The sequence below is a fragment of the Ornithorhynchus anatinus genome, chromosome 16 (genome assembly GCF_004115215.2).
Source record: "Ornithorhynchus anatinus isolate Pmale09 chromosome 16, mOrnAna1.pri.v4, whole genome shotgun sequence".
NCBI lineage: Eukaryota > Metazoa > Chordata > Mammalia > Monotremata > Ornithorhynchidae > Ornithorhynchus > Ornithorhynchus anatinus.
Window position 1 is genome coordinate 42,893,540 of NC_041743.1, and position 21,317 is coordinate 42,914,856.

Below are 21,317 nucleotides of genomic sequence, written 5' to 3' on the forward strand. Positions count from 1 at the left end.
GAGACCAAAGCGATGGCCTATCCCGCTCCCACCCCCTTCTCCAGAAGCGGCAGGCAACATCCTCTCGCTTTACAGGGCGCGTATTTCTAGCGGGGGCGGGAAGCTGGGGGGCTTTGTGGGCGAGTCTGCTCTCCCCACGGTGGCCCTGGTAGGAAGGGCCACCCTTCTCTCGTCCCCGGCGACTCAGGCAAAGTGGCGGGGAGCAGAAGGGCCCTCCCCAGTCCGCCCCTTCCTCCCCGAGAGTCGGCCGGGGCCAGAGAAGGAACAGCGGGAAGAGATTCCTGAGGTTCATCTTCATTCCAGCTTTAATTACATTTCCTAGAAGACGGAATCCGACCCACACCACCCCCTTGGTCGTCCGGCAGTTTGGAAGGGCGAGGGCGAGGCCCGCGGCCTCCCCCACGGCTAAAGTGGCACGGGTCTTCGCGGGCAGGGCCGCCCTCCCTCCTCCCCCGGGGTGGCGGCCACCCCCCGGAGGACGGGAAGCTCAGCGGGCAGGGGCGCGGACAGAACGGGGCGGCCGGTCTCTGGTGGGCCGGTGCCCGTCGGGCTCGCGGAGAGAATTCTCCCCCGCCCAGGCTCCTCTGGGGCCTCCAACGGGGTCCACCTCGAGCCTCGGGGCCCTGCGGCCTCCCGCCCCATCCCCCCCGATCCTAAACCGGGGTCTCTCCCGTCCGCACCCCCTGGGCCGGCCTGCCGAGCGGGCCGGGGCCGGCCGGGGCCCCCGTGGCTCACAGCCTGCAGGAGGCCTGGGCCACCTTGGAGTTGGTTCTCCGGTTCAGGGCCTGGCAGATGAAGGCCCCGGCTTCCATCAGCTTCTGCAGGTTCACGCCCTGGGGGAAAACGGGATAAACGGAAGCTGCCCCCCCAGCTCGGCCCCGGCAGGCAGGCGCGGAGCGTCACCCGCTCCGGTCGGTTCCGCGGGGGGCGGCGGGAAGGCTGGGGAGGGCGAGGGGTGGGCGGGCTTACCGTGTGGACGCCCAGCCCGTGCAGCATGTAGACGAGGTCCTCGGTGGCCACGTTCCCCGACGCCCCCTGGGCGTACGGGCAACCCCCGAGGCCGGCGACCGAGGAGTCCACCACTCTCACCCCCATCTGGAAGCCAAGGGACCGTGAGGTGGGGAGGGTGTTCTTTTTTTAGGGGATTTGTTTAAGCGCTCACCCCGCGGGCACCGCTCTAGGCGCTGGGGTAGAGCCAAGCTAATGGGGGTGGACGCAGTCCGTGTCCCACGTGGGGCTCATGGTCTTAATCCCCTTTGTATAGGGGCTGAGGCACAGAGAGGTGAGGCGACTTGCCCCGGCTCGCACAGCAGACTAGTGGCGGATCCAGGATTAGAACCCAGGTCCTCCTGACTCCCAGGCCTGGGCTCTAACCGCTAGGCCACGCCGGCCCAGTGAGTATTCCCTGTTCAGCTCCTCCCTCTTTTTTCTTTTTATGACATTCGTTAAGTGTTTACTGTGCGCCCGGCATTGTGCTAAGCACTGGGGTTGACGCGAGTTAAACAGCCCACGTCCCTCAGGGGGCTCACAGTCTAAGCGGAAGGGAGAACAGGTATCGAATGTCGTGCTGCGGTTGAGGAGACTTGTCCAAAGTCACCCGGCAGGGCCGTGGCAGAGCCGGAATCTGAACCCAGGTCCTCTGGTTCCCGGGCTCAGGCTCGATCCACTGGGCCACGCCGCCTCTCCAGGCTCCCTGCTCCCGCCCCTCCCCTGCCCCCGACTCTCCCTCCTTGGAGCCGCTGTACCTGGTCTCTGGCGGTCGGTCCGTCAATTGTCATTTATTGAGCGCTTACTGTGTGGAGAGCAGTGTGCTGACCACTCGGGGAAGTAAAATACAACAGACATATTCCCCGATCTCCCTTTCAGGAGGGCCCTCCCCACCCGTCCGTGCCAGCGTCCTTCCTTCCCAGCTCTGCAGAAGAACCCCTTGCTGGGCATCTCTGTCTGGGGGGAGAGCCCGGGCCCGGGAGTCAGAAGGACCTGGGTTCTAATTCCGGCTCCACCACTTGTCCGCTGTGTGATCTTGGTCAAATCACTTCACTTCTCTGGGCCTCAGTTACCTCATCTGGAAAACGGGGGATTAAGACCGAGTCCTAGGCGGGACAGGGACTGTGTCCAAACCGATTAAGTTTGTATCGATTTTAGTGCTGATACAGCGCCTGGGCACACAGTAAGCGCTTAACAAATAGGATAAAAAACCCAAAAAACGAAACTCAGGGCCCTCTCCCGCCCCGCCCAACCGCGGCTACCTGCAGAGCCATCAGGACGTTGGCAAGGGCTTGGCCGTAGGTGTCGTGACAGTGGACGGCCAGGGCCTCGACGGGCACCTCGCCCAGCACGGCCGACAGCATGTCCTTCATGCCCCCCGGGGTGCCCACGCCGATGGTGTCGCCCAGCGAGATCTCGTAGCAGCCCATCGAGTACATCTTCTTGGAGACCTGGGAGCCGGGGGCGGGCGCCGGGCACACCGTGAGCCCCGGGGGTGTGCCTGGAGCCCCCATCGTCCCGGGAACCCTGGCGGAGTGACGCTTGGGGCACGTGGACGGGGGACCGGCCACCCGCCGGGCTCGGCAGAGATCGCGGTGCCCGGCTCCCTCAGCCGGACTCCCGGCGCCCCGCGGGGGGGGGGGGGGGGGGGGAGACGCTCACCTCCGCCACCTTGGCCGGTGCCACCTTCCCTTGATACGGGCAGCCGAGGACACAGGACACGTACCTGCCGGGACATCCGGGCAGCGGAGCTGGACGAGGCGGCGGCCGGAGCCCCCCCGGAGAGACCGCCCCACCCCGGCCAGGGCGGGCCGGGGAGGGTCAAGCCCACAGCAGCCCGTGGGCCACGGTGGCATCCGGGACCCTCCCTTGGGGACACCAGCACCTGCTGCACCCACGGAGCCTGGAGCCCCCGCGCCTTTCACCGGGCGAGACCATCCCCACCCCCCGCAAGAGGGGCGCCGATCGATCTCCCCCTGCCCGGGACCCCTAAGCCGGGGGCGGGGCCGCTCACCCCCGGACGGGCACACCGGCCCCCTTGGCCGCGGTCAGGACCTCCCCGAACCGCTGCAGGCTCTCGTCGATGCTGCAGTTGATGTTCTTCTTGGAGAACGGCTCGGAGGCGGCGCCGAAGATGGACACCTCCCCGGCCCCGGCGGCCAACTGACGACAACCCAACGTTTCCACCGGGGCCCGGTCCCCCTCCTCCCCCAACCCCGCCAGCGAATGGAGAAGCAGTGTGGCCTAACGGAAAGAATCTAGGCCTGGGAGTCAGGGGACCTGGCTTCTAACCCTGGCTCTGCCGAATGCTTGCCGTGCGACCTCTCCGGGCCTCAGTTTCCCCATCCGTAAAACGGGGATTCGATACCTGTTCTCCTTCCTGCTCAGGCCGAGCCCCGTGTGGGACCCGGACAGCGCCGGGCGCCTAGGAAGGGCTTAACGAAGACGGCAATTATTACGGATTATCACCCGGCCCAGGCGGAGCCCTGGATTTCATCCTGATGGTCAGATGGGCGCCGAATCGGGGTGGGGGTAAGGGAGGGGAGGCGGTCCGGACGAGGTCCCCGGTTTGGGAGCTGGCGGCTGCTGTGGATGTCGTTTGAGGGGGCGCGGTGTCCCCCCTCCCCGCCAGCATCCCCCCGGCCCCCGCTCACCGCGGCTTCGAATCCCTTAAGGTTGGGAGTCAGGACCGGGTAGGTGACGCCGGGCGAGCGCCGGATTCCCTGCAGGACTTGGACGTGATCTGCCATCTGGGGTAGCCGAGGGAGGAATTTCAGAGGGTGCCCTTGCCCCCCGCCTCCCACCCCGCCACCAGGGACCCCCCCCCCCCCGGGAGCAGAGGGAGGAACATCCGATCAGTCAGTCAGTTGTATTTATTGAGCGCTTACTGTACGCAGAGCACTGTACTAAGCGCTTGGAAGAGTACAATAGACCAGACACCTTCCCTGCCCGCAACGAGCTTACAGTCTAGAGCTGTTCCGTACCCTCCCGGGCACCTTGCCCACTGCTCCCCCGACAACAGGCGCTCAGTAAATGCCCGTGAATGATCGTGCCCCCCGCCAGCCCGCAAACCCTGGGCTCCCCCCGGGGCGGGAGCGCGCCCTCGGCGTCCGGCTTCACCTGCGGGACCCACTTGGGGGACACGAAGCTGGTGGCTTCGATGACCGGGAGGCCGGCGTCCGACAGCATGTCGATCAGCTGGATCTTCACCGGCGTCGGGACCACCCCCTGAACACCACAGGAGGGGCCGCGTCCATCGGGGGTGGAAGACCGGCCCCTTGCGATCATCTGTCCCACCCCACCACTCCCCACTGGACCTGTTTTTCCATGGTATTTGTTAAGCGCTTACTCTGCACTGTACTAAGCGCTGGGGTAGATACAAGCTTATCAGGTCGGACACGGTCCACGTCCTACTTGGGGCTCACCGTCTTCGCCCCCATTTTCACAGATGAGGGAACTGAGGCCCAGAGGAGTGAGGTGACTTGCCCGAGGTCACGCAGCAGACGAGTAGCGGAGGCGGGATCAGAACCCAGGTCCTTCTGACTCACGGGCCTCTATCCGCTAGGCCGAGCCGCTTCTCACCGCTTGACCTTTGTCCGGCCACCCCCGCCAGAGTCAGGTGCTTCCCGGCAGGTCCGGGCAGAGGTGAGCTGTCCCCCCCCCCGTCCCCCGTCCCCCGTCCCCTCCCCCAGTGTCCCGTCTGGGAAGACCTAACGGGGAATTCCTTTCGGGGACAAACAGAGCTATTTCCACATCGGCAAAACTTCTCCCTGCGGGCCCCGGGGGTAGCACGAATGTCGGGGAAAGGGCAGGAGATGGCCCGAAACCTATGCTCGGGACTTTGGGTTGGGAGATTTGGAGCATGTGCGCGGGGAGAGGCCCCTGTTCTCCGTGCACGTGCTCCAAATTCCGGACCCAAAAGGCCAGAACGGCTCTGAAACTGTGTGAATTGCAGAATGGGCTTCTGCAGGGTCTGGAAATGCAAACTTTAATAACCCTGGGGTGGGGGGTGGAGTGGGGATGGGGGCAAGCTAGTAATATCCCTGGGGTAGGCTATGGGACCGGGGAGAGGGCAGGGGCAGTTAAGAAGCCCCAGGTAGTTCACCTGGCAAACTGACAGAGTGGAGGCTCCTTGGGGGCAGGGATCATGTCACTTGCCTGGACTTCCCTAACACCTAGTACAGTGCACTGCACCCGGGAGGTGCTCAATAAGTGCCGCCTGAGGCTCGAGAAGGAAGCTGCAGAGGGCGAGTCAGAAATAATCATATTATTTAAGCGGCGCTAACTATGGGCCAAACACCGTGCTGAACGCCGGGTTAGGTGCACGACGTTCTGATCGGAACTCGTCCCCGCCCCACGGGGAGCTCACAGCCCGCGAGGGAAGGAGAGGAGGGATCTCTACTCGGCAGATGAGGAAACTGAGGCCCAGAGAGGTTAAGGCACTTGGCCAAGGTCAACCAGCGGGTCGGCGGCAGAGCCGGGACACCGACCCGGGGCCTTCCGGCCCCCGGGCCCGGTTTCTCCGACGTGGACACGCACCTTTTCGTTCTGCAGTCCGTCCCGGGGTCCGACCTCGACGACCTTCACCTGCTTCGGGAAGCCCCCGGCCACGGCGGAGCTAAGCTGGACGGGGAGAGAAGGCGAGGAGGAGAGGAAGGAGCCGACCGCCGGCCTCAGATCGCGGGGCGGCAGGTGGGAGAAGGGAACGGAAGCGGCTCTGGGAGTCGGAAGGACCTGGGTTCTAATCCCCGCTCTGCCATTTGTCTGCCTTGGCGAGTCACTTCGCTTCTCTGTGCCTCAGATACCTCACCTGTAAACTGGGGATTAACACTGTGAGCCCCATGTGGGACGGGATTGGGTCCCACTTGCTTACCTTGAATCTACCCCAAGGCTTAGAACAGTGCTTGGCACAGAGTAAGCACTTAAACACCACCGTTATTATTACGACTGGCCTTTGAGGAGGGAAAGTGTTAGACGGCACATCTGAAGCGCTCGTTTCCCCACCCGCTGGGCTACAAAGAGGGTCTCCGGTTGTCCAGGCCCACTCCCCCCATCCCCACTGAGGCACAGGGGCGGGAGGAGGCTGCTTCTCTTCACCTGGGGCTTCTCCACCCCGGCCCCAACAATCTCTCTCTAACACGGAAGTGTCTCCCTGTGCCAACCCCCCCCCCCCCAGCAGCAGGAACTTAATGGGGGGGTAATGGAGGGTGTTCCTCCTACCCCGGGAGGGGTGGGGAGTTTAGCTCTGGCCTTCTTACTCTGTCCCTGCTCTTTATTTCTTTCTCTCTGTCTCTGCTCTCTTTCCTCTCTCTCTGCTCACTCTGTCTCTATCTCTCACTCTGTCTCTATCTCACTGTCTCTGCTCTCTCTGCCTGTACTCTGTCATCTCTGTCTCACTTAGTCTCTGCTCTACTCTCTGTCTCTGCCCTCTCTGGATCTATCTCTCTATGTCTCTCACTCAGTCTCTGGCCTCTCTCTCTCTCTGTTCTCTCTCTCCATCACTGTCTCTCTGCCCCTGCTCTGTCTCTCTCAGTCTCTGCCCTCTCTGGGTCTCTCCCTCTGTCTCTGCTCTCTGTCTCTCTCCCCCTCCCTCTGTCTCTGCTCCATCTCTCAGTCTCTGCCCCCCTCTGGGTCTCTCTCTCCCTCTGTCTCTGCTCTATCTCTGTCACTCTGCTCTGTCTCTGCCTCTCTCTCTCTCTCTGCTCCCTCTGTCTCTCTCTCCTTCTGTCTCTGCTCCATCTCTCAGTCTCTGCCCCCTCTGCGTCTCTCTCTCCCTCTGTCTCTGCTCTATCTCTGTCACTCTGCTCTGTTTCTGCCTTTCTCTGCTCTCTGTCTCTCCTTGTCTCTGCTCCATCTCTGTCACTCTGCTCTGTTTCTGCCTTTCTCTGCTCTCTGTCTCTCCTTGTCTCTGCTCCATCTCTCTGTCTCTGCCCTCTCTGGGTCTCTCTCTCCCTCTATCTCTGCCTTTATCTCCCTCTCTGCCACTCTGCTCTCTGTCTCTCCTGCTCTGCCCCATCTCTCTGGATGCTGGGCCATCTCCGCCTTTAGCTCTCTCTCTCTCTGCTCCCTCAGCCTCTGCCCTCTCTCCATCTCTCTGCTCTGTCTCTCCCTCTGTCTCTCTCCCACTCCCTGTGTCTCTGCTGCACCTGTCTCTGGCCTGTCTGGGTGCCTCTGCTCCCTCTCTGGGTGTCCCTGGCCCTCTCCCCTCCTGTCACCCAGAGGGGGACACCCTCGGGGAGAAGGAGGAAGAGAAGGAAGGGTTTCTGAGGGGTTTTTGAGGGGGGCACTTACGGCCCGGAAGGAGGCGGGCGAAACTCCCGTCAGCCTCAGCGCCGCCCTACCCGGCGCCATCTTGCCCTCCTTCCCGGACATCAAACCCTCCTCCCCCGCCCCCCGCCGTCACGTGGCCCCCCCAGCCGCGTCACGTGGCGCCCCACCCCCCCCGGCCTCGGAGTCACGTGGCGGGGCGGGTGACGTCACGGGGGCGGGGCCACCTTTTCCTCAGCGAGCGGGCCGACAGCGCGCCCTAGTGGTCGGACCCCGAACCCGACCATTGGGTGGTGCTGACTGAGCGCTTTACTGGGGGCACGGCACTGGACTAAACGCTTGGCAAGTCCAGTCGGGCAACAGATTAGAACAATCCTGTTGGTGTTTGAGCACTGTTCTAAGAGCAGGGGGAGATCCAGGGTCATCGGGTTGCCCCACGTGGGGCTCCCAGTCTTCATCCCCATTTTGCAGATGAGGGAACTGAGGCCCAGAGAAGTGAAGCGACTTGCCCACAGTCCCACAGCTGACGATTTAATAATGTCGGTATTTGTTAAGCGCTAACTATGTGCAGAGCACCGTTCTAAGCGCTGGGGTAAGCACAGGGGAAGCCGGTTGTCCCACGTGGGGCTCCCAGTCTTCATCCCCATTTTCCAGATGAGGGAACTGAGGCCCAGAGAAGTGAAGTGACTTGCCCACAGTCACGCAGCTGCCAAGTGGCAGAGCTGGGATTCGTTTAGCGCCTACTCCGTCTAGAGCGCTGTTCTGAGCGCTGGGGGAGATACCAGGTCGTCAGGTTGGGCCGAGCGAGCGGCGGAAAAAGGAACACGGTTCTCGTCCAGGCTCTTCACCTGGGTCCTGGTTGTGAAACGACAGGAAGTTCTCCTCGGATATGAAAAACGTGGCCTCGGAGCCGGGCGATGGAATGGCTAAGGGGGAAAGGTGCGAGACGGGGAGACCATCGAGGAAGGAGCCAAGAGGGAATTACCGGAGGAGAGTGGGCTGACCTTACAGAAGATAGGTCACATCACATTTGAATTCCTTGGCAACTCTGAGCTAAATGGATGGCCATGTCTTCCGCGCAGATAGTGTTTTCGTGGAAATCCAACCGAGAGTGATGAAATGCGGTGATGAGAAGCAGCGTGGCTCAGTGGAAAGAGCACGGGCTTTGGAGTCAGGGCTCGTGAGTTCGAATCCCAGCTCTGCCGCTTGTCGGCTGGGCGACTGTGGGCGAGTCACTTCACTTCTCTGGGCCTCAGTTCCCTCATCTGGAAAATGGGGATGAAGACTGGGAGCCCCACGTGGGACAACCTGATTCCCCTATGTCTACCCCAGCGCTTAGAACGGTGCTCGGCACCTAGGAAGCGCTTAACAAATACCAACGTTATTATTATTAAATGCATCCTCAGTGGTTCAGACTGGATCAGGTGCCTCTCAGTGAAATGTGGCCGGATGACATCTACTGGTTTCCACTACCGCTCCAAAAGAAGAAGTTCCGGGGATACTTTAAGTTTCAAGGGCCCGATGTCATCCTGGACTACACCCTGAATGAAGTGGAAACAGTCTAAGGGAAGCAGCGTGGCTCAGTGGAAAGAGCACGGGCTTTGGAGTCAGAGGTCATGAGTTCGAATCCCAGCTATGCCGCTTGTCAGCTGTGTGACTGTGGGCGAGTCACTTAACTTCTCTGGGCCTCAGTTCCCTCATCTGTAAAACGGGGATTAAGACTGTGAGCCCCACGTGGGACATCCTGATTCCCCCGGGTCTACCCCAGCGCTCAGAACAGTGCTCGGCACATAGTAAGCGCTTAACAAATACCAACATTATTATTATTATTAGTTAAACACCTTTCCCTTGTACCACTGGACTCACCCAACCCCTAGCTCAGAAAACAGTCTAGTAAGCATTTCCAACTGCTGGCCCAGTTGTGCCTGTTGTAGCCAAGGACTCTTTTAGCTTTTCAGACATAACTTTGCTATTGTTCTCATCTGTCCGTCTCCCCCGATTAGACCGTGAGCCCGTCAAAGGGCAGGGACCGTCTCTATCTGTTACCGATTTGTCCGTTCCAAGCGCTTAGTACAGTGCTCTGCACACAGGAAGCGCTCAATAAATACTATTGAGTGAATGAATGAATCAGGTTGTCCCTCGTGGGGCTCCCAGTCTTGATTCCCCATTTTGCAGATGAGGGAACTGGGGCCCTGAGAAGTGAAGGCTCACGAGTTCGAATCCCAGCTCTGCCACTTGTCAGCTGTGTGACTGTGGGCAAGTCACTTCACTTCTCTGTGCCTCAGTTCCCTCATCTGTAAAATGGGGATTAAAGACTGGGAGCCCCACGTGGGACAACCTGATTCCCCCGTGTTTACCCCAGCGCTTAGAACAGTGCTCTGCACATAGTAAGTGCTTGACAAATACAAATACTAACAAATACAAATACCAAGTGACTTGCCCACAGTCCCACAGCTGACGATTTAAGCGTTTGCTATGTGCAGAGCACTGTTCTAAGCGCTGGGCGGGGGGGGGGGGGGAGATACAGGGTCATCAGGTTATCCCCCGTGAGGCTCCCGGTCTTCATCCCCAATTTACAGAGGAGGGAACTGAGGCCCAGAGAACTGAAGTGACTCACCCACAGTCACACAGCTGACGAGCGGCAGAGGCGGGATCCGAACCCATGACCTCGGACTCCCAAGCCCAGGCTCTTGCCACTGAGCCACGTTGCTTCTCTGTAGCCACCATCCCTACCCCCACAACAGGCTCACGGTCTAGAAGGGGGGAGACAGACCACAAAACAAAACCAGTAGCAAATAATAATTATGCTACTTGGTTGAGCGTTCGCTATGTGCCAAGCATTGTTCTCAGCCGGACCTGGATTTCTATATGTTATTTATTATCCTATTTATTTTGTTAATGAATAATTATGCTACTTGGTTAAGCGTTTATGTGCCAAACACTGTTCTAAGCTGGACCTGGATTTCTATATATTATTTATTACCCTATGTATTTTGTTAATGAGGTGTATATCTTGTTTTCTTTTGTTTTCTTTCACTTTGCTGTCTGTCTCCCTGGTTTAGACTTATTGGGCAGGGACTGTATCTGTTGCCAAAATTGTCCATTCCAAGCGCCTAGTACAGTGCTCTGCACATAGTAAGCACTCAATAAATACTATTGAATGAATTCCGGCTCTGCCACTTGCCTGCCACGTGACCTTGGGCCAGTCACTTCACTTCTCTTGGGCCTCAGTTCCCTCAACTGGAAAATGGGGATGGAAACTGGGAGCCTCAAGTGGGACAGGGACTGTGTCCAAACCGATCTGCTCGTATCCACTCCAGCGCTTGGAACAGAGCCTGGCACATAGTAAGTGCTTAACAAATACCCCAATTATTATTATTCAACTCTTCCTAATTCATTCAATCGTATTTATTGAGGGCTAACTGTGTGCAGAGCACCGTGCTAAGTGCTCGGGGGAATACAATATAGCAATAGACACATTCGCTGCCCACAAGGCCTAGTGGTTAGCACAGCGTTGTGCACACAGCAAGGGCTCACTAAATACCACTGTTGTTAAAGCAGCCGGCAGAAGGGCAGCTTTCTCTGACTTCTGGCAAAGTCACAAGTTGGAAAATTAGTGTAAACAGATCAATATTCTTGTTTTTGTTTTAATAGTATTTGAGTGCTTACTATGCGCCAGACACCGTTCTAAGCACTGGGGTTGACACGAGAAGCGGCGTGGTCTAGAGCAGAGTGCACAGGCCTGGGAGTTAGAGGACCTGGGTTCTAATCCCTGCTCTACCAATTCCTTGCCGCTTGATCTTGGGCAAGTCCCTCAACTGTAAAATGGGGATTAAGTACCTGTTTTTCCTCCTTCGTAGACTGTGAGCCCCATGCGGGACACGAACTGAGTCCGACCTAATTAATTTGCACCTCTCCCAGTGCTTAGAACAGTGTTTGACATATAGTAAGTCCTTCAAATACCAGGGGGAAAAAAGGTACAGGAGACATATACCATTATACAGTAGGCTCTTAGGAACACATCATAGAAGAGAAAGACTTGGACCCTCCCCTCAGGGAGCTCTCAGACTCAGCTTTCTTCCAGCATCAATTAAAATTATTATTTTTAATCCCTTTGGGTCAAATGTCCTAGTTTTCCTCTCCTTGCGGACTCGAGAGGCTCTAGGTAACATTTTGCAGGTGTGACTTCAAACCGAAAACTGAAAAGCAGGTGTCCCCTGCTGAGCTTTTTGTGGTTTGGGAAGAAACTAAAACCTCTTTTCTCTCTCTCTCTCTCCTACACCCCCCAACCTGATTATACTGGATCTACCCCAGCACTCACTACGGTGCTTGGCACACAGTAAGTGCTTGATATAACTAGTGCTATTATTAATAAAATAACTAGTATTATTTTATTATTAATAATAAAAAGTAAAATTCAAGGGGCTCCAGCCTCCGCCAACCAAGTTACAACTGAGTCTGGGAATCAGACACCACTGACGAATCTCGTGTGTGTTTGTTGGGGGCAGGGGGAAGAAAGGCAAGGAATAGGGGAATTTGAGACACGATGAGAACGAGAAGCCAGGATGTCACGGTCGAACATCTATTTACATATTTTCCGTGAGATAACTCGCCACTGTCAACCGCTCCTAGAAAACCAAGACCCCAACAGCCTTTTTTCTGAAAAAAAGTTTTATTCCTCATACAGACGATTGTAAACATATTTCACAGAAGGCAGAGAAATCTAAGCACAGTGCACAGTCATTTAATTGAATGTATTTTGAAGTGATTTTATTAAGACATTGGAATTAACACCTCCCCGCTCCCAAATAAGCCCGACAATGTAAACAGAGGCAACATCCCATCTGCCCTCGGATCAGCTGAATCTCCCAGGGGTCACGAAGCAGTTCAGAGGTTGACGTCCGTCCGGTGAGAAGCAGCTGGCGTTAGCCCGGCCCAGCCCCCTTCGGACTGTGCCGGGGCTCGGGTGACGCGTTAATCGCCTGGTTTCTTCCGGCTCAGCCCGCGCTCCCTGTCCGAGTGAAACCGCCAGCGGGGTGTCTATTCCCCTCCCGGACAGGCCGGAGCCGGCAGGAGCGAACCTCACGGTGGTCCCGGCTCGGGGGTCACCCCAGCGACCAGACGACGCAAGACCCCCCCCTCCCGCCCCGCATCTGTACTCTTCTTTGCAGGGTCTGGAACGGTAGACGTTGGCTTTGACCTTCGCGGCCCGCGTGACGGAATTTCCGACACCTTCCGGCTTTATTTTGAGGCAGCTGAAGGAGATTAGGGTCGGAGCAGATGTTCCCTTGGATGGGGAGGGGGTCTTTCGGGAGAAACCTTCGACTCCCGACGTTCCCGGGGGTCTGGTCCTCTCCGGCCTCCGCCGGCTCTGCTCGCCCGTTTTGGCGCCCGCCAAGAAGGGGAATGGAAAAGCTGCCAAGTCGCCATTCAGGCCGCGAGAACTTCCTCGTGGAGACCTGAGCCGGGTCAGCCCGAGGGTCTTTGGGGTGTTCCGTTCCTTTGGGTTAAAATGCGTCAGAAAAATGTCTATTCCGGGTAGGACAGGATGGAGGTGATTTATTTCGATTACCCTTCAATTTGACTCTTAGGCAGCAGAGAGCTGGAGAGGCCCGCCTCTCCTCTTCCACGCTGAGTTTCGGTGGTCATTTCACTCCTTCCAGCTTGATGGTCCAGGCAAACTCCGTGGGCAGGGCTGAAGGGGGAATCACGGGCAGGGAGACTCGGAGACCCGAGGCCTCCTCCCACTTCAGCTGCCCCGAGAACCCCAACAGGGTCACCTGCGGGAGGCAAACGGGAGGCGCGATGGATCTGTGGGCTACCGGCCCCCGGGACCCAGTGGCCACACTAGTGGCCGCCAGACTGCCGGCTCCTCGGGGGGAGGGACCGGAACCCATACTCCGTTGGACTCCTCATTCGTTCAGACGTATTTTTTGAGCGCTTACTGTGTGCAGAGCACTGGGCTAAGCACTTGGGAGAGGACAGAGATCAATAAACAGACCCATTCCTCGCCCACAGCGAGTTTACAGTCTAGAAGGGGATGATAAACATTAATTATGAATAACAGCTATGTACAGAAGCGCGGGGGGCGGGCGGGGAAAGGGAATGAATAAAGGGAAGAAGTCGGGGTGACACAGAAGGGAGAGGGAGAAGAGGAAAGCTGGGCTTGGTCAGGGAAGGCTCCTTGGAGGAGATGGGCTTCCAATAAGGTTTTTAAGGCCGGGGCTGGGGGGAGTCACTGTGGGATTTGAGGACGGAGGGGGTTCCAGGCCACGGGGAGGATGGGGGTGAGGGCAAGAGAGACAAGATGGAGGTAGAGCGAGAAGGTCAGCATTAAAGGAGTGAAGTGCGCACGCTGGGTTGTAGTAAGCGAGTAGCGAGGTGAGGTAGGAGGGGGCGAGGGGATTGACTGCTTCGAAGCCAACGGGGAGGAGTGTTTTTGTTGGATGCGCCGGTGGGTGGGCAACCACTGCAGTTTCTTGAGGAGCGGGGCCAACGTGGCCCGAACGTTTTCGTAGAAAAACGACCCGGGCGGCAGAGCGGAGTGGGGAGAGACGGGAGGCCGGGAGGTCAGCGAGGAGGCTGACAGAGTCATAAAGGTTACTGTTCTATTGAACTTTCCCAAGTGCCGGCTACAGTGTTGTACACAGCAAGCGCTCAGTAAATAGGACTGGGTGAATGAATGAGAGGATAAGAGAAGTGAAGTGACTTGCCCAATATCACCCAGCAGACAAGAGCCGGGATTAGAACCCAGTTCCTCCTGACCCCCCCCCCCCCCCCGGCCCGGGCTCTAGCCACCGGACCACGCCGATTCAGGGTGGGGAGAAGCGGTTTCCACGCCTTCCTTCCCGAGGCACGGCTGACCAGGGGGCCGGAAGTCTGCGTTTTCTTACCTTTGTGCCCGAGTGGACGACGGGCGTGGTTAGCGTCAGGACATTATTCTCCGGCCACTGGTTGAAAATGGCGTAGACGTCCTCCCCCTTGGATGTGTACCTGCCAAGCCGACCGGAGGCGAGAGACGCTCACCGCTGTCCACCCCAGGCTCTGGTCAGCAACCCCCCGCGCCCCACCTCTTTATCATCATTATTATTATGACTGCATCTGTTGAGCGCTTACTACGCGCCAGGTGCCGTACTAAGCGCTGGGGTGGATCCAGGCGGATCGGGCCGGACCCAGTCCCTGTTCCGCGTAGGACGCGCGGGTCTTCATCCCCGTTTTACAGACGAGGTAACTGAGGCCCAGAGAAGTGAAGTGACTTGCCGCGGGGCCGGAATTAGAACCCGTGACCTCTGACACCCAGAGCCGTGCTCCGTCCGCTACGCCACGCCGCTCCTCGCGGCTTCCGGCCTCACACCCCACCTCTCGGCCTCGCCTCCGACGGCCCCTACCTCGGCACCCGCTTGACCGACACCGTTAAAAAAGACGGTCCGTGGCGGGGAGAGGACGCGCTCACCAGATTTTGCTCTCGTTCTTCTCCAGCTGCACCCGCCAGGGCTTGGAGGCGTAGATGGCCTCCCCGTTGACGCTCAGCCACGCGCCCACGGCCAGGAGCTTCTCCTGGAAGATGGGCACGATCACCCCGTCCTTCGTGGGCCCCACGTTGAGGAGGTAGTTGCCGCCGAAACTCACCGTCTCAACCAGTTCCTACGAAGGGAGAGGGGGGGTCCGTGAGGCGGGGGGGGGAAGGGGGTCCTGAAGGGGCGGGCGGGGGGGTGCCGGCTGCTTCCTACCAAAATGATCTCCTCCTCGCTCATGAGCTGGAGGACCTCCATGTTGCGCCGGTAGCCCCAGGACATCTTGTCGACGGAGGTGCACATCTCCCACTTGTGGTCCGGCAGGGTCCCGGGCCTGTACTTGTCCGCGCAGTTGTAATAGCCGCCGTGATGGCAGGGACAGTCCTTGCCCCATCGGTCGTTCACCACCACCTCGTCCTGAGGGCCGGCGGGAGAGACGGAGACGGGGGGAGACGCCGGTTGGAGGGTTTTGCGCGACGGGCCCGGGGAAGCGCGGAAGCGGGCCGGGTGGGTCCGGGAGGAGAGGGGGGCTCAGTCTCCTCGACTGTGAAAGGGGGATACCTGCTCTCCCCGCTACTTAAACTGGGAGCCCCGTGAGGGACGGGGATTGGGTCCGACCTTATTAACTTCTACCTTCCCCGGGGCTCAGAACGGCGCCCGATGCATAGCGAGCGCTGAAAGGGCATTCAAAAAATCCCTGGCCCTTCACAGGGGAGGGGACCTCCCCAAGAGGGTTGGAATTTCAATTTCTAGGTCTTCTGGGGCCCCGTGGAGCAACAGACCCCTCAGGACGGTGGTCCAGAAGGTGGAGGGCTAAAGTTCAGAGGGGAAGAGGGCAGGGGGAGCCATAAATGTGGACAAGTCATAAATGTCTTCCCCCGCCGCAGATGAGAATACCAGGAGGAGGCGGCGGCTGGGATCGTTCAATGCCGGAGTGGAGGCTGTTCTTCTGGGGCCTCTCACCTCCCCGGGACCCGGAGGAGGTGAGCCGGTCATCTAGTCCATCCCCCCCGCCTCCAAGCAGGACTGTCCGTGAGCCACCACCCCCTTGGCTGACGGTAGGGTCTTCTACTCTTCCGTCCCCCCCAGGGAGAGTGAGTCTCCGGCCTCCCTCCGGTTCTCCGAGAAGACCGGTGCCGGCACCCCGGAGGGATCGGGGTGCTCGGAGGCACCCCGGAACCGACGGCGATCTAGCCGTATAGAGCACGGGCCGAGGTTGCCCACGCCCGTGGCCCCCGTCCCACGATTTGACAACCGCCTAACCGTCCCCCCCCGCCCCCACCCCCCCGGGTTCCGGCCAACGGGCAGGGCGACGGGACCCCGGCTACGGTACCCTGACGGGACTCTCGTTGTAGAGCCAGGCGAGAAAATCTGTGGCGTTCCAGTAGGTGTCCGGGGCTTCCCATTCGCCGTCAGACCAGATCAGGTCCGGTTTGTACCTGGAAGATGCGCCGATTCAGTCCCCGGCGAGGGGACCCTCTCCCGGGCCTCCCCGGGGGAGTCATCCGAGGGGGCTCCGGGGCTTTAAGCGGCAGGCAGAATATCGGGGAACCGCTTCACGGGGTACGGGGCAGTCTTTTTCAGTCGAGCAAGTGATGGTATGTACTGAGCACCTACCGCGAGCAGAGCTCTGTACTAAGCCCTCGGGAGAGGACAAGAGGGTCAGCGGACTTGACTCTGCCCTCAAAGACCACGAGAGGCGGCGCGGCCTAATGTATATAAGCACCGGCCTGGGAGTCGGAGGGACCTGGACGCTAATCCCGGCTCTGTCACTTGTCTGCCGTGTGACCTCGGACGACCCGGCGCTTAGAACGGTGCTTGGCTCGTAGTGAGCGCTAAACGAGTACCGTAATTAAGTCATTTCACCTCTCTGTGCCTCAGTTACCTCATCTGTAAAACGAGGATCGAGACCGTGAGCCCCACGTGGGACGGGGACTGCGTCCAACCTGATCTGCTCGTATCCATTCCGGTGCTTAGTACAGTGTCTGGCACGTAGTAAAGCGCTTGACAAATGCCACGATTATTATCATTCCCTATATACTATTATTGTCCGAGGTTGGAAACGCATCACAAAAACTCACGACTCGCTACTCTGACGTCCCCCTCCCCTAAAAGCAACAGTGGGGCAGAGAAACCCCTGCTCTCTCACCTTATAACGAGGTCATACAGCTCTGGCATCGTCTTGGCGAGGACGAAATACTGGGACTGGAAGTCATTTTTCTTGTCCATGAGATAGAGCGGGTGGAACCATTCCAACAGCGAGTGATACAATCCGTAGCGAATTTTCCTGAGATTAAGGAGAGAGAGTCGCCTATTAAGTAGAGCGAACAGAGAAGGATTGGGGGAGAGACCGAGCTTGGTAGTAATATTTTCATTATCTCTACTGGCGTGGGAAAAAAATCCAAACAGAAGAGCGGTCTCACGGTCTACCTCGTGCAAGAGCTCGGCTCGGTGACAGTTCGCTAAGAGGGCGAGGACAGGCTAATGGTACGATCTCGTGAGTATTAGGGCGGGAACCACCAGCTGCTTTTGAAGCTCTGGGAAAACATCGCCGATTGCGCTCGACAGATAAGTCGGGCCACTTCATTCATTCATTCATTCATTCAATAGTATTTATCGAGCGCTTACTATGTGCAGAGCACTGGACTAAGCGCTTGGAATGAACAAGTCGGCAACAGATAGAGACGGTCCCCGCCCTCTGACGGGCTGACGGTCTGATCGGGGGAGACGGGCAGACGAGAACGATGGCGATGAATAGAGTCGAGGGGAAGAACGTCTCGTAAAAACAATGGCAACTAAAGAGAATCAGGGTGACGTACATCTCATTAAACAAAATAAATAGGGTGATGAAGATATATACGGTCGGGCGGACGAGTACGGTGCCGAGGGGGTGGGACGGGAGAGGGGGAGGAGGAGAGGGAAAGGGGGGAGAAGAGGGTTTAGCCGCGGAGAGGTGAAGGGAGGTAGAGGGAGCAGAGGGAAAAAGGGAGGAGCTCAGTCTGGGAAGGCCTCTTGGAGGAGGTGAGTTTTAAGTAGGGATTTGAAGAGGGGAAGAGAATCAGATTGACGGAGGTGAGGGGGGAGGGCGGTCCGGGACCGCGGGAGGACGTGGCCCTCCTTCGAAATTTAGGAGAGGGGAAACGGATAAGGGAGGGAGAGAGAGAACGCTCACGGTAAAGGCGTGAGTTTTGAACCCAGTGGGGAATGAAACGAGGAATCCGGGCTCCCGTAGTCCTCTGCTCCGGGCGCTTCCGGCCCGAACTGAAGTGATCTAGCTCACTGAGTGGACGGGGTGTGAGGTGGGGCATCCAAGGCCCAGCTTCCAACGTTGGTAGTTTGGGCGCCGTGCTACTCGCCGCCCCCGGGAAGCAGGCTTTAGAGGGAAGAGAGGCGGGGGGGGGGGGGGGGGGGGGGGGGGGATCGGGGGGAAGGGTCCGCCTCCCCGCCCCGGCCGGCACCTTTTCCGGAGGGCCCGTCCCAGTTCACCCACGAGGTCCCGGTGCGGCCCCACATCCTGAGAGTTCCAGTTCCAGGAGACGGGCGAGCCCCAGTTTGTGAAGCCCTCGTGGTGCTTCGCGGTCAGGACCACGTACCTGTCGAAACCGAAAGCCGCCGTGACCGAGGGGGAAGGCGCGGGGGCTGCGGACCGCCCATCCCGGGGGCCCTCCGGCACGCGGAGAAAGCGGCGGGGCCCGGCGGAAGGAACGGAAGGGGACCCGGGTCCTCGCCCCGCCTCCGCCACTTGCCTGCTGCGTGACCTAGGGCAAGTTACCTCACTTCCCCGGGCCTCGGTTCTCTCGCCTAGGAGATGGGGACGAGATACCCGTTTCCCCTCCCTCTTAGGCCGCGGACCCCCACGTGGGACGGGGACCGTCTCTGATCTGACGATCCGGTAACCACCGCAACGCTCGGTACGCTGCTTGGCACAGAGTGAGCGCTTAACGAATAACCGCCATCATCGTTATTATTAGAACGCGTTCTCCTACCCAAACGAAGGAGCTCCCGTTCCCTCTCCCGCTCCCCTAACGTGCTGCGGAGTGGGCAAGACGCAGAATAGAGAGACCACGTCCACCGGCCCTTACCGTATTGTATTCTCCCAAGCGTTTAGTACGGGGCACACCCGGTAGGCGCTCAGTAAATACCACCGACCGATCGACTGGGGACAAGGGGAGGGAGCACGCTTTACGGGAAAGACTGCGGTTCTGGGAGACGGAAGGCCCGGGCTTGGGTTCTGGTTCCAGCTCTGCCTCTGGCCTGCTGCGTGATCTTGGACAAGTCACTCCCCCTCTCCGGGCCTTACCTACAAAACACCCGTCCGGGCCGCTGGGAAGACAAATGAGAAAGTTGGGAGCGGGAAGGGAAACGCTGTACAAAGTGGCGGCGTTAACGCAGGCCGGGCTTTCTCCACGGTCCCAGCGCGGACCGTTTGGCCTGAATCGCCCATTCGGGCGGTCTGCGGCCGGAAAACCATCCGGGCAACTGACAGCTCTCCGCTCGAGCCGGATCCGATCGAGAGTACTTATCGAGCGCCTCCCGGCGGAGCGCCGAACCAAGCCGGAGCACGCGAGAGTCCGCAGACCTGATCTAGTCTTACGATTCTAAACATTCGGTGTCGGCGCCTTCTAAAGTGACGGTCTCTCGTTAGGCTAAGGGAAAAATAAAAACAATCACATTCAGCGCGCTGTCTCGATTCGGCGACGGAGAGGGTCCAGGCCCTCGGTCTGTTTTTTCAGCGGTATCTGTTAAGCCCTTACTCCGTGCCCGCGGTCCGAATCCCCGTTTTTCAGACGAGATAACTGAGGCGCGGAGAAGTTAGGTCACTTGCCCAAGATCGCGCAGCAGACAAGGGATGGGGGTCAGGGTGAGAAGTCGGGTCCTCTGCCCGCCGGGCCCGGACCCGTCCGACCGGCCCACGCCCCTCGATCTCGTCCGCCTCGCCGCCGACCTCGTCCGCGTCCCACGTCCGGCTGGGAACGCCTTCCCTCCCCATACGCGACGGGCAACCCCTCTCGCTGACTTCAAAGCCTTTCTGAAGGCCCCTCTCCTCCAAGAGGCCTTCCCTGACCGAGCCCCGCTCCCTCCCTCACCTCCCACTCCCTTCTGCGTCGCCCTGACTGGCTCCCTCTATGCACCCCCCTCCCCGGCACTCGTGTCCGTATCTGTGATTTATCTCGATCGATCTCTATCTCCCCATCTGGACCCTGGGTTCACCGGGGGCGGGGCACGTGTCTGTCGTATTATTCTGCTGTACTCTCCCAAACGCTCCCACTAAGCGCTCGATAAATTTAGGCTCGACCGGCTGGCTGCTTCGGTTACCTTCCCCTCTCGACTGGCCAACAGACCTCTCCGTTGAGGAGGAGCCAAGCACATGACAGGCTCGGGGTAGCCCGAGGAGGAAGTGGGTCACATGTCACGATTCGGTTGCCAAACACACACGACCCAAGGCCACATCCGCATCGGCTGTTTGCTTCCCGAGTTCCCAATTCTCCCTCCGCCGTCTTGGGCCAGAGATCGTCTATGATCCGAATGCATCGTTTCTATCCTTCTCCGCCTCCCGGCTCCCCCGGCCCCCGTCCCCGACCCCCCCAAATCCTCCAGCCCCTGGCTCCCAGCTCCTCCCCTCCATCCTCCAGCCCCTGACCCCCACAGTCCTCCAGCACCTGCTCCCCCAGGCCCCTTCCCATCCTCCAGCCCCTGGCCCCCAACTTCTCCCCCCCCGACCCCGATCCCTCGCCCCTCCATCCTTACCAGCCCCCGACCCCCAGGCCCTCCCCGGTCCTCCAGCCCCCTTACCATCCTCCAGCCGCTGCTCCCCCAGCCCCTCACCATCCTCCAGTCCCTAGTCCCCAGCTTCTCCCCCCACCCCCCAACCCCCAGGTCCCCTGACCCCAGGCCCCCCATCCTCCGGCCCCGACCCCCGGCCTCCCCATCCTCCGGCCCCGACCCCCGGCCTCCCCACCCCCCGGCCCCTGACCCCAGGCTCCCCGTCCTCCGGCTCCTGCCCCTCTGCCCCTCCATCCCCCGGCCCCTGACCCCCCCCCCCCATCTCCCAGCCTCCGACCCCCGGCCCCCCCATCCTCCAGGCCCATCCTCGACCCCTTGACCCCCCCATCCTCCGGCCCCCCACCCCCGGACCGCCCCGCCTCACTTGGCCCCCGCCTGCTCGAAGAGCCGGGCCCAGCCTTCGGGGTCGAAGAAGGCGGCGGCGAACTGGGGGGCGAAGTCGGCGTAGCTGAAGCCGGGCGGGTAGTGGGCGCGCATGAAGCCGTCGTACTCGGGCCGCCGCTCGCCCTTCCAGTGCCACCAGAACCACTCGCTGCCCCAGCTGGGCACGGAGAACACCCCCCAGTGCACGAACACCCCGAACTTGGCCTCGTCGAACCAGGCGGGCAGAGGCCTGGAGTCCAGGCTGGCCCAGTCCGGGGTGTACGGGGGGGACGGGCCCTCCGCACCCCGGGAGGCCCGGGCCGCCCCCGGCCCCGGCGGCTGCACCAGCAGCAGCAGCACCAGCAGCAGCACCGGCAACGGCAGCCCCCGCCCCGCCGCCAT

The 21,317-nt window shown here is 59.8% G+C and overlaps 2 protein-coding genes across 3 annotated transcripts; both read right to left on the minus strand.

Moving 5' to 3' along the window:
* Positions 1-282: 282 nt before the first annotated feature.
* On the minus strand, positions 283-7,377 carry HMGCL (3-hydroxy-3-methylglutaryl-CoA lyase). Of its 2 annotated transcripts, XM_029080782.1 has the most exons (9): positions 7,279-7,377; positions 5,527-5,610; positions 4,108-4,215; positions 3,642-3,737; positions 3,002-3,150; positions 2,650-2,713; positions 2,250-2,438; positions 970-1,095; positions 635-833 (listed from the first exon to the last, which is right to left on the minus strand). In XM_029080782.1, exons 1-9 carry the CDS (start codon positions 7,357-7,359, stop codon positions 732-734), a joined length of 999 nt encoding a protein of 332 aa, XP_028936615.1. In that variant the 5' UTR covers positions 7,360-7,377; the 3' UTR covers positions 635-731. The 2 variants fall into 2 exon arrangements, with proteins under 2 accessions (XP_028936614.1, XP_028936615.1); XM_029080781.1 differs by lacking the exon at positions 3,002-3,150 and having other exon boundaries at positions 283-833.
* A 5,522-nt stretch (positions 7,378-12,899) lies between these two features.
* FUCA1 (alpha-L-fucosidase 1) lies at positions 12,900-21,317 on the minus strand. Its single transcript, XM_029080292.1, has 8 exons — positions 20,917-21,317; positions 18,227-18,361; positions 16,918-17,055; positions 16,102-16,207; positions 14,985-15,185; positions 14,708-14,898; positions 14,148-14,247; positions 12,900-13,034 (listed from the first exon to the last, which is right to left on the minus strand). Exons 1-8 carry the CDS (start codon positions 21,315-21,317, stop codon positions 12,900-12,902), a joined length of 1,407 nt encoding a protein of 468 aa, XP_028936125.1.